Source organism: Pinus tabuliformis, chromosome J (assembly GCF_031772625.1).
Source record: "Pinus tabuliformis cultivar Carrire ecotype Pingquan chromosome J, CPIR1, whole genome shotgun sequence".
Classification (NCBI taxonomy): domain Eukaryota; kingdom Viridiplantae; phylum Streptophyta; class Pinopsida; order Pinales; family Pinaceae; genus Pinus; species Pinus tabuliformis.
The window spans coordinates 324,737,993-324,750,555 of record NC_142295.1 but is presented as its reverse complement, the minus strand read 5'-3'; the positions used below and the strand labels follow the sequence as shown (position 1 = coordinate 324,750,555).

The window sequence follows — 12,563 nt, the reverse complement described above, 5'->3', positions numbered from 1 at the left end:
TCAAGGTGTCTCAGGGCCATCAACGTGCTATTTGAAAGCTCATCATCCTCTGGCTCGGATCCTCCTACATCAGTCGCCCCGAGTAGGAAAGAACTCATCCTCGAGTTCACAACAGTGTCATTGGGATCCCCAAAACAAGGACTCAGGTGCTTCACATTAAATACATCAAAAGTCCTCAAATGACTAGGCAGGTGAAACCTGTAGGCATTATCATTGATCTTCTGCAGTATCTCACAGGGTCTAATCTTCTGCTACTTAAGCTTATTATACTCCCTAATAGGAAATCGATCACGAGTTAATACTGCCCAAAAAAAATCACCAACATCAAAAAATACCTGACAACGATGACTGTCTACTCGAGCCTTGTACTTGGCATTGCTCTCGTGAATGGCCAGTTTCACCTGCTCATGTATGCTCCTAAGATTTTTAGCCATCTCATCTGCCTTAGGGTTCAGACGACCTACTCGTGGAATAGGAGCTAAGTCTAGCACCCCGGATGGATTCTGACCATAAACAATCTCAAATGGGCTCAGTCCCATGGTTCTGTTCTTTGACCAGTTATATGCGAACTCTACCTGAGGTAATGCCAAATCCCATTGCTTGGGCTTAGTTCTTGCCAAACACCTCAAAAGGTTGTCCAAACATCGGTTCACCACCTCGGTTTGACCATCCATCTGGGGGTGGTAGGCACCGCTGAAATTCATCTGTGTCCCCAGCTTCCCCCATAAACTCCTCTAGAAATGACTAATAAACTTAGTGTCACGATCTAAAGTGACTGATCAAGGAACAACATGTAATCGCACAATTTCCCTGAAGTAAAGATGGGTGATTTGGGCAGCATCCGTTGTCTTCCTGCAAGCTACAAAATGGGCCATCTTGGAAAACCTATCAACCACAACGAAAATGGAATCTGAGGCCCATTATGTACGGGGCAAACCCAGCACAAAGTCCATACTGACATCAAACTAAGGGCCTTCAGGAACATGTAAAGGAGTGTACAGGCCCGCATTAGTGAGAACTCCCTTGGACCGCTAACACACATAACAACGCTCCACATAATGGGCCACATCACTGGTCAACTTAGGCCAATAATAATTAGAAGATATCAAGGCCAAAGTCTTATCTCGCCCAAAGTGACCCTCGCTATGAAGTTCTCTGATAATCTGCTTCCTGAGTGAGCAATCTGGAATGCATAATTGTAATCCTCAAAACAGATAACCATTATGCACAACAAAATCATGTCGTTTACCATATGTTACCTCCTAAAATATCCTCTCGAAGGAAGGATCCGCTGCATACATATCAGTGAATGTCTCAAACCCTGAAACTCTGGTGCTCATGGTGGTGAGGAGTAACGTGCGATGGCTCAGGGCATTTGCGACTCAGTTTAGGCTCCCGACTTGGTGTCTCAATGTAAATGTGAACTCCTGTAAGTACGCCACCCACTTGGCATGCCGCCTACTCAGCTTGTGTTGGTCATTGATGTACTTCAGGGCCTCATGATCTGTGATAAGAATGAACTCCCTCTGTACTAGATAGTGACGCCAATGCTTCAGGGACTGAACTATGGCATAGAACTCCAGATCATAGGTGGAGTAATTCTTCTTTGATCCAGATAGTTTTTCACTGAATAAAGCTATGGGACACCCTTCTTGACTCAGAACACCACTAATACCAATTCTAGATGCATCACAGTTTACCTCAAACAGCTTCTCAAAATTTGGAAGTGCCAAAACTGGTGCCTCTGTCATCTTCTACTTGACTAGCTGAAAACTAGCATCTGTCTCCTCAGACCTCTAGAAATCACAACCCTTGAGGCACTCTATGATAGGAGCAATCAGAGTGCTGAAATTTCTGATGAACCTATGGTAGAAGGATGCCAATCCATGGAAACTTCTGACATCATGCAAGGTCTTTGGCTTGGGCCATTCCAAGACCGCATCTATCTTTGATTGATCTGCCTAAACACCATCAGTAGACACCATAAAACCAAGGAAAGTGACAGAAGTAGTGAAAAAGGAACTCTTCTTCTAATTAACAAACAAGCGCTTCATCCTCAACATATCAAAAACTACACGGAGGTGGTCAAAGTGTGACGCCCATGTCTGGCTATAAATGAGGATGTCGTCGAAGAAGATAACCATGAATTTCCCCATGAAAGGCCGTAGAACCTAATGCATAAACCTCATAAAATTATTGGGCACATTGGACAGTCCAAAAGGCATGACCATCCACTCATACAACCCATGCTGCATTTTGAACGTTGTCTTCCACTCATTTCCAGGCTTGATTCTGATTTGGTGGTATCCGCTCTTACGATCATTTTTTGAGAAGACAAGAAATCTCCATGGCCTTCATTCCCTATCCAATGCGGTGTAGATGCTCTACATGATTTCAAGTGTGCTTTTCTTGAAATTGATAACATAAAATGTTTAAATCTTATTGGTGTGCCTAGCAGATAGTTTGATCCAAATAAAGTAGCACAAAATGTTACTGCTCAAGTAAAAATTAGGCAATTTAGTCATGAAGATGATGACTATGATGACTGATTTGAATCTGCCTAGATATTTTCACAAATACAACATGTGGCTACATTGAAAATTAATCCATAAAAGCTATCACAATTCAAAGAATACAGGGAAAAAAGACCGCAGAACATCCCTCTAGATCTGTTGAGGATTTCTCAACTGATTTCCCAAGAAGAGCAGAATTCAGAGTAGAATTCAGAATGGGACTTAGAGCAAGTTTCTAAAGATATTGAAGTCAAAGATAAATCCACAGAAATCCATATTGATAAAACGCCCTTCAATAATGAACTAGATGTAGCCTGGAAACAGTTTGATCAGCAGTTAAAAGGATTGCAAGGGGCAGATAATACTGAGCTGGAGAAAACACTAAAAATGAAATTGAAATTATCCCAACATTCCCTCCATCCTAAATCGTCCTTAAAGTGGAAGAAATCCCTCCTCTCGACATCTTTTATAGTCCCAAACATCGACCTATGGTGAAAAGATAAAGAAAAAGGAAAAGAATGGAGAAATCATCAACAACCGTTCCAAGTGATATCAATGGACATAGTGTGGAAGGATACATAAAGTGATCCTTCAAAGAATTTAACAAAGTTGTCACAGTTTGCAGGTGCTTATGCATTTACTGTGATTGATAAAGTAGTAGAAGTTCGACAACTGATCAGGGAAAGGGAAGAAAGGATTCAACAGTTGGAACAATAATTGGTAGAGGAAGAAAAAAGTATTGATCAACAAGTGAAGACACAAATGTCTCAACTCAAGTAGAGCTTTGATCAATTAATGCTCCAACATCGATCAAAGATTAGTACTAAGGATATTCAAATTTGACAGCTCCAGTTTTCACTTGGAAGACTTTATAAAGGAAGCATTGGAGCTAAACACCTCCACTATGTGTCAAAAGTGATTCAATGATGAATCAATCATCTGATCTGAGGGTGATGTTAATGACATTGATGATAAAATCTCAGGATTTATAACATGGTAGGATACATCAGAAGGAAAAGAAGCAGACCTTCTGAGAATAGAAGAGTCTCACAAGGAAATCCTCTTTACTGATTAGGACATTTAGTTGAAACAAGCAGAAAGAGCAGTCTCTTGGGAAAATTGCGTTTCTAATAACATCATTGAAACTATCAATGATAACATGCATAATGCCAACCTGATTTAATAATGCCCACCTGGTAATCTTCGTAATATTCAAGTTCTCGAAAGGAAATAGCGACAAAGGAAGAAGAAATTAAAAGGTTGACAAAACTTGACTGGGAGATGTACTAGAAAAAGTTGACAAAACTTGACTGGGATATGTACTGGAATATCTTGTGAAGCCACACAGTCAATGGCTAATGCTCAGCTGTGCCTTGCTAACTCATCCACTCATATGCTTCTTTCCCTTTCAGATGCAATGTACACTAGACAACTACACATGAGGACACGTCTGCCCCCGGAAGTTAAGGTAATGTTATATATTTATGAGCTCAAGTAGTCAATGAAATAATAGACACATTTACATTCATGAGCTCGTCATTCCAACAAGGTTTTGTCCTATTGTCTCTTATTTTAAGGAGATTTGTTTCAACCTCCTCAACACTTTTTATTTATTGTCTATTTTTATATTTTATTTTTGCTATATAAACCCTTTCATGTCTACAAAGAAAGGGTCCCCAAATTTTATAGGAAAAGGCTTTGGAAGCTTGCCCTTTTGTACTTTCAACCTTGTCTTAATAGAATGACGGGATCAAAGTCTTGAAGTTTTGTAGAGAAGGCTTTGAGAGCTTGCACTTTTGTATTCTTGAAACCATCTTAATGAGAAAGACTAGGCCAGAACTATTTCTTTCATAAGCATAGTAATATACATCATATACATAAGAAACTTTGATCGTTGTATTTTTGTTTTTTTATGAATTGATAATCATTCCTCTTTATATTTTTTATTATATGTATTTTTTCTACATAAAATGTTGTATTTCTGTTTTGTTTATGAATTGATAGTCATTCCTCTTTATATTTTTTATTATATGTATTTCTTCTACATAAAATGTTGTATTTCTGTTTGGTTTATAAATTGATAGCCATTCCTCTTTATATTTTTTATTATAAGTATCTTTTCTAAAACATTTCTACATTAATTCATTTATGAACATCCTAGAATTGTCATCTTTAACACATATATAGGCGAATTCCCCACTTAATAGATAGATTAATACATGTATTTCAGTTTATAATCACTTCCATTTATCATCTAAATGCTATTATAAGCACTTTACATCCATTCTATAGCATTTTATTTGGAAACTGGTCCCGTTATATCCAATAGGATTCACTATTTCAAACAGAATATCCCTTTGCCACACAATCACGTTCTTTCAATCATGTAGCTAAGCTCCTATTATTTGCTAGATATCCTCATACTGTATACCGTCGTATATTACAGAATCATTCATGCTTTGACCTTACAATGCTGCTGTGTCATTCCTGCCCTCATCGGCCTGCAATATGCAAATGAAATTTAAACAAACGGTCTTAATATGCAAAATTTGCTCTAAAGTATTGAGTCCTTAGAGAAACAAACAATCCAAGGGAAATAATATAAAGTGCAATAAATAAAGACCCATATACTTACATACTGCAAACAGTCCGAATAGTTTGTTATCAGGTGGGAAACTTGAGGGCCACACAAAGTCTGAACTTCTAGTAGATTTTCGATAACAAAAATCTGTTTATCATTATCAGAGGCCTTGAAGCATTCACAAACGCCATATCTGGTAAGCTCGTGTGATCGAGTCCTGTTGTCCAGATTGTCGAGGCTCTTGCAGCACTGGCTCTCAGCGTTCAAAAAAAAGGTTCCAGACTGTAAAGAAATATAACACGATTCGAAGAACCCCGAAACTGCTGTGCAATCATTTGAAGAAGGATGAACATTATATGCGAACTGCGCCCATATGCTCACGAAAACGGTGGCCATTGCAGCGACTGCCATAGTCTTATGAGACATCATATTTTTATACATTAAATGCTCAATTCCATTCCCTGAATACTGATTTTGTGTAGAATCTTCATACCGATTGCTCATATTATTTCTGTTTGGAGTTCTCCTTGAAATTATATTGATTAGATTTCTACGGTCAACATTGCAGCGATCAGCCAATTGGGTGTATGTATTTCTTTAGATAAGCATTGGTATTAGGTTTAATGTTTGAATAATATTAAATATGGACAAAATGACGAGGTCTGGAATTGACTCGGCTGGTCTCCGATAAAATTGGGATAAAATAAAACACGAAGACCCCACCCTGAAACCATATGACATGACATTCGGTCTGTTTTGTAGTAAAAAAAGGGGATGCCTACTCCCTAGAAGAATCTGCACTAGGAAAATATATGAAAGTTTTTTTGTTTTTTTGGTTGTCTTTGTTTTCTTTCTCTTCTTGCGCGCATAACCTGTGGATTGACGGGTTGGTTTTAGAGATTAGAGTGAAATATATAAAATATTTTATTTATTTGTTGGTAAGTTTAATTTGTGACTTAAGTTTAAAGTATTTAGAGATTATATTTTGGACTATATTATACTAATATTTAGTATAGTTAGACTTTTATATAAAGAATTTCTAATTAATAATTTTTACACCAATAAAACACTTTGCCACTCTCTGCTCTAAAACACCAATAAAACACCTTATAACCCTTTGCTCTAAATCCCCATATATATATATATATATATATATATATATAACCCTTTGATTCAAATATATCAAACTATATATATATATATAACCCTTTGATTCAAATATATCAAACTGCTTTCGCTCACTATTTTATATCATTTATATATCTATTTATTTGTCCTCGGAGGACTATATGTTTTGCTCTGCATCCAAAGTTCATCGACTTTATTGTTAGAGGGACTGCATCTCAGCCCTAAGTCACCGTCGTATTTGGTCTGGTTTCCTCCAATCACTTTGTCCTGGATTTAGGGTTGTTCTCTTCAGGCATCATCTTCAGAGTTTATCTAATGAAATTTATCGCTTTATTCGACACGAAGGGTTGCCTTGCAAGCCAAGTTAACTTAAACAGCGACGTTCGGTTTTTCATTAACGTTATATTAGTTCTATATTCATAATTAAATTTTATTAAAATATTTGTTAATTTTTTTTTTTCAAATAATGGATCAAGCATGCTTTGACCAAATAAATAAAGGAAGAATAGTAGATTAAAATATGAAAATTTTTATTAAAATATTTGTTTTTTTTTCAAATAATGTATGAAGCATGCTTGACCAAATAAAGAAAAAATAGTAAACTAAAATATGAAATCTTAGAAATTTTTAATCGGGAAAAAGTATTAAGAGTAAACTAGTTTTATTAATAATATCATAAGTATATATTATTTCATTATTATAATGTTTTATTTTCAATTTTTTTTTTATTTTTGATAAAGATTGTGTTTAGTTTTAATTTTTCTATTTAAATAATTGTTTTATAGGCAAAACTTACACAATAAGCCTTTTTGTCTTGCATTTGCCTCAAATTATTCCTTGAAGATATTTGCATTCACATTGAATGTAGCCAAGCCCAAATCAACACAAGCTCTTCTCTTAGTAGGATTGACTAGTGACACACTCTCCATTATTTATTACCTTGTCCCTCTCTTTCACACTTTTATTTCAATGCCTTTTGTGTATGTGGATTGTTAAGTCTATAACTCATGTGCTTAATCATAAGTCCCACTCTAACTTCACAAGGTCTCCACAAGGAATAAGAGAAAAACTTTCCATATTTTGTACTTGCATTCTTTATTGACACTAATGAAAGGGGCAATTTTGATTATATTGTTCATGCTCATGAGTGCACCATTCACTTCACCGTGCCAATGGATTTCACTATAGACATAGAGGTAGATTTAGAGAAATTGGATATAGTTTTGTCATAAGTTGGTTAATTAACTAATTTTACATTAATGTCTTGTTATTTCTCTATGATAATTGGACAATTTTGCATTCAAATTTTGGAGATTTTATTAAGTAAAAAAATGCACAAGGATGATCTTTTCTATGTCTCACATAAACATCTTTTCTTGCATCCTCTTATATCACTTTTGGCGTCTTTATGTTATTTTTTGCATTTTAATAATGTTCTTTGTCTATGTCAGTGGCACTCTTAAGGTGTTTCACTGGAATAATAAAGCATTTTGAGAGTGTTTAGATGTTGAAATCCTCCTCTTCAAGTGTACCATTAGTTAACAGTGTCTCATCAATTTCTCCACAATACCATTAACATATAACCAACATCTTATGAATGTTTATATAACATCTTCAAAATGTTTAGATAATTTATAAACAGTGTCCTAAGTGTGGTCCTAAGTAAGTCATGTTAGGACGATTATGTGAGTTAGATATGTTAGCTAGGTGAGTGGGGTAATGGGCTAGTGGTAGAAGGTTGGGTAGGTGACGCTCGACAGAATAGAGATTATTCTGCAACTGAGTTTCTACCAACAATTTATAGGAAAGAAACAAGAGAACACCCAAAATACAGAGAAAACATCTCTGATATCACTGAGAATTATCAATTATCCTCGCATTGCGTAAACCCTAGCCCACAAGCCGAGCTATATAGCTAAAATTCGTCCAACCAAAATTGGCAAAATCCCAATAATCACACCAAAAATTAAATACACACCAAAAGAAATACTATGCCAAAAACCTGGCCCAAATCGGGTAAAAATCACTTCCTAAACGATAAATGAAAAATTACCATAAAAGGAAAAGAAACTAAAATTGAGGATTTGGAAAGGAAAGCGGTGGAATTTGAGGTCGAAAATGATGCTCACCGAGCGTAGCTGGGTGGCCATGACATGCGCACTGAAAAGAGCTTTCTGGATTGGGGTCATATGCGCGATTCCGATACTTGTAGCCAAAGTTATGGCCAAAATACCGAAGCACACTCAAAATTCCCCCAATTAGGGAAAAATCAACATTTAATTCCATATTTGCGCTGATCTGCCAGCTCAAGGTGTCTCAGGGCCATCAACGTGCTATTTGACAGCTCATCATCCTATGACTCAGATCCTCCTACATCAGTCACCCCGAGTTGGAAAGAACTCATCCTCGAGTTCACAACAGTGTCATCGGGATCCCCAAAACAAGGACTCAGGTGCTTCACATTAAATACATCAAAAGTCCTCAAATGACTAGGTAGGTGAAACCTGTAGTCATTATCATTGATCTTCTGCAGTATCTCACAGGGTCCAATCTTCTGCTACTTAAGCTTATTATACTCCCCAATAGGAAATCGATCACGAGTTAATACTACCCAAAAAAAATCACCAACATCAAAAAGTACCTGACGACGATGATTGTCTACTCGAGCCTTGTACTTGGCATTGCTCTCGTGAATGGCCAGTTTCACCTGCTCATGTATGCTCCTAAGATTTTCAGCCATCTCATATGCCTTAGGGTTCAGACGATCTACTCGTGGAATAGGAGCTAAGTCTAGCACCCCGGATGGATTCTGACCATAAACAATCTCAAATGGGCTCAGTCCCATGGTTCTGTTCTTTGACCGGTTATATGCGAACTCTACCTGAGGTAATGCCAAATTCCATTTCTTGGGCTTAGTTCCTGCCAAACACCTCAAAAGGTTGTCCAAACTCCAGTTCACCACCTCGGTTTGACCATCCATCTGGGGGTGGTAGGCACTGCTGAAATTCAGCTGTGTCCCCAGCTTCCCCCATAAACTCCTCTAGAAATGACTAATAAACTTGGTGTCATGATCTGAAGTGACTGATCAAGGAACACCATGTAATCGCACAATTTCCCTGAAGTAAACATGGGTGATCTGGGCAGCATCCATTGTCTTCCTGCAAGCTACAAAATGGGCCATCTTGGAAAACCTATCAACCAAAACCAAAATGGAATCTGAGGCCCATTATGTACGGGGAAAACCCAGCACAAAGTCCATACTGACATCAAACTAAGGGCCTTCAGGAACAGGTAAAGGAGTGTACAGGCCCGCATTAGTGAGAACTCCCTTGGACCGCTGACACACATAACAACGCTCCACATAATGGGCCACATCACTGGTCAACTTGGGCCAATAATAATTAGAAGATATCAAGGCCAAAGTCTTATCTCACCCAAAGTGACCCTCGCTATGAAGTTCTCTGATAATCTGCTTCCTGAGTGAGCAATCTGGAATGCATAACTGTAATCCTCAAAACAGATAACCATTATGCACAACAAAATCTTGTCGTTTACCATATGTTACCTCCTAAAATAACCTCTCAAAGGAAGGATCCGCTACATACATATCAGTGAATGTCTCAAACCCTACAACTCTGGTGCTCATGGTGGTGAGGAGTAACATGCGACAGCTCAGGGCATTTGCGACTCAGTTCAGGCTCCTGACTTGGTGTCTCAGTGCAAATGTGAACTCCTGTAAGTACGCCACTCACTTGGCATGCCGCCTACTCAGCTTGTGTTGGTCATTGATGTACTTCAGGGCCTCATGATCTGTGATAAGAATGAACTCCCTCTGTACTAGATAGTGACGCCAATGCTTCAGGGACTGAACTATGGCATAGAACTCCAGATCATAGGTGGAGTAATTCTTCTTTGATCCAGATAGCTTTTCACTGAATAAAGCTATGGGACGCCCTTCTTGACTCAGAACACCACTAATACCAATTCCAGATGCATCACAGTTTACCTCAAACACCTTCTCAAAATTTGGAAGTGCCAAAACTGGTGCCTCTGTCATCTTCTACTTGACCAGTTGAAAACTAGCATCTACCTCCTCATACCACTGGAAATCACAACCCTTGAGGCACTCTGTGATAGGAGCAATGAGAGTGCTAAAATTTCTGATGAACCTGTGGTAGAAGGATGCCAATCCATGGAAACTTCTGACATCATGCAAGGTCTTTGGCTTGGGCCATTCCAAGACCTCATCTATCTTCGATTGATCTGCCTGAACACCATCAGTAGACACCACAAAACCAAGGAAAGTGACAGAAGTAGTGAAAAAGGAACTCTTCTTCTAATTAACAAACAAGCGCTCCATCCTCAGCATATCAAAAACTACACGGAGGTGGTCAAAGTGTGACGCCCATGTCTGGCTATAAATGAGGATGTCGTCGAAGAATACAACCACGAATTTCCCCTTGAAAGGCCGTATAACCTAATACATAAACCTCAGAAAAGTACTGGGCACACTGGACAGTCCAAAAGGCATGACCATCCACTCGTACAACCCATGCTGCATTTTGAACGCTGTCTTCCACTCATCTCCAGGTCTGATTCTGATTTGGTGGTATCTTCTCTTAAGGTCATTTTTTGAGAAGACCTTAGAACCGGACAACTGGTCTAACATATCATCCGGGCGGGGAATTGGAAACCTATACTTCACTGTAATTTTGTTGATGGCTCTACTGTCTACACACATACACTAGAAGCCATCGTTCTTTGGCACTAATAAGGCAGGAACTGCACATGGGTTCATACTCCCATGAATGTAGCCCCTCTCCAACAACTCTTCCACCAGTTGTTGCAACTCTTCAGATTCCTTAGGACTGAGGCGGCATGCCGGTTGATTAGGTAGACTCGCCCCTGGGATAAGGTCTATCTGATGTTGAATATCTCTCATAGGTGGTAACCCAGGAGGGATATCCTCTGGCATAGGTCAGAAAACTTTGCTAGCAGCTGCTGCACCTCTGCTAGTAAATCTATAGTCACGTGTTATCTGACAACTCATCATCCTCTGGCTCGGATCCTCCTGCATCAGTAGGTTAGTGAGGTATGCTAGGTGTTAGGTGGGTTAGCTAGGTTAGTGCATTATATCGTTTTGGAAGGTTAATTAAGTTAGTTAGATAGGTTAGTGGAGTAGGTTAAGTGTGCATGCATTGTAAGTTATGTAGGTTAAAAGTGGATGGTAGGTTTGGTGGGGTGAATTTTGGAAACATGTATAGCAAGATATTAGAGTAGGTAGGTCAGACTTAGAAATATAATATGACAAGGAGAAGGATTTTTGAATTATTCCTCAACCTGACACCTATGAAGATGAATCTATTTATCCATTAACTGAAAGGAAAATATTAATATAAGAAAACCATGGAGAACACATGGGCACTTGCACAAAGTTGGTGGCTTAAAAAATGGCAATGGAGTGTATAGGAATGCACACACAATCTTGGAAATTCATGTATCTTCCTAACCTGTAGCCTTGGTACTCCCTAAACCACCACACATGCTTGCCAACTCAAATTTTCTAGGAATGCAAATGTGTGTTCATGAGTAGGAGTGCACATGGAATTTAAAATGTACATGGGTTCCTAAGTAGGAACATAAACACATTCTAAAGCATGTGCATGTTCCTTTAATAATATTTATGGCACCAAGACCCGTGCCTAGTGCTTAAAAGTTATAATAGTTCTTATATACCTAGTTAGAGGCAAAGATGCACTTGAAATATCATTTGTGGTGGTTCCAAATATAATTTCTTAGCCACATAAGTGTAGAAGCTTCCTTTAGGAACTAGTTCGTAGGTTTGATCCCCTAACAGTATCTAGGGTCTAAAGACTCATAATTAATATTAAAAGTGACATAAAGTTGAATATCACCATTCATAGACCATGGACAGCCTTGAAAAGAACTTTGTAGTGGCTCAATATGTTATAGTTGACCCTAAATGCCTAGAAGCTTCCTTTAGGATATGAGCCTTATGTTTCCTCTCTCAACCATGTGTAAGGACCCAAGACCCATAATGATTTGGATTTATGTAGGAATGAAATGAAATATAGACATAAATAGAAACATAAAGCTACAGTGTAAACAGAACTTTAATTCATTAATAACAAAGTACTAAAAATTGTTACATGCAGAATGTAAATAAACTAGTTCGGGCAATGGTAGCTTATCTTTGAGAAGAGATATGGTGGCTACATTTATGAACTATGTTACAATGAGGCTCGTGGGCCTATTTATTATTTAGAAATAATAGAAAACACTAAACATCCAAAACCCTAAACCTAATGAATGAAGCACCA

General features: G+C 38.1%; 1 protein-coding gene across 1 annotated transcript; it reads right to left on the bottom strand.

Annotated features, from left to right (window-relative positions):
* Window positions 1–4,716: 4,716 nt before the first annotated feature.
* LOC149227064 (uncharacterized) lies at window positions 4,717–5,598 on the bottom strand. The gene is made up of 2 exons (XM_089380391.1): window positions 5,149–5,598; window positions 4,717–5,014 (listed from the first exon to the last, which is right to left on the bottom strand). Exons 1-2 carry the CDS (start codon window positions 5,596–5,598, stop codon window positions 4,979–4,981), a joined length of 486 nt encoding a protein of 161 aa, XP_089236517.1. The 3' UTR covers window positions 4,717–4,978.
* Between the last annotated feature and the right edge of the window lie 6,965 nt (window positions 5,599–12,563).

Coding starts and splice junctions, on each gene's coding strand:
- LOC149227064 (XM_089380391.1), bottom strand. CDS start 5,598: ATGAGCAATCGGTATGAAGATTCTACACAAAATCAGTATTCAGGGAAT. Junction 5,015..5,148: donor ATTCGGACTGTTTGCAGTAT/GTAAGTATATGG, acceptor TGCATATTGCAG/GCCGATGAGGGCAGGAATGA.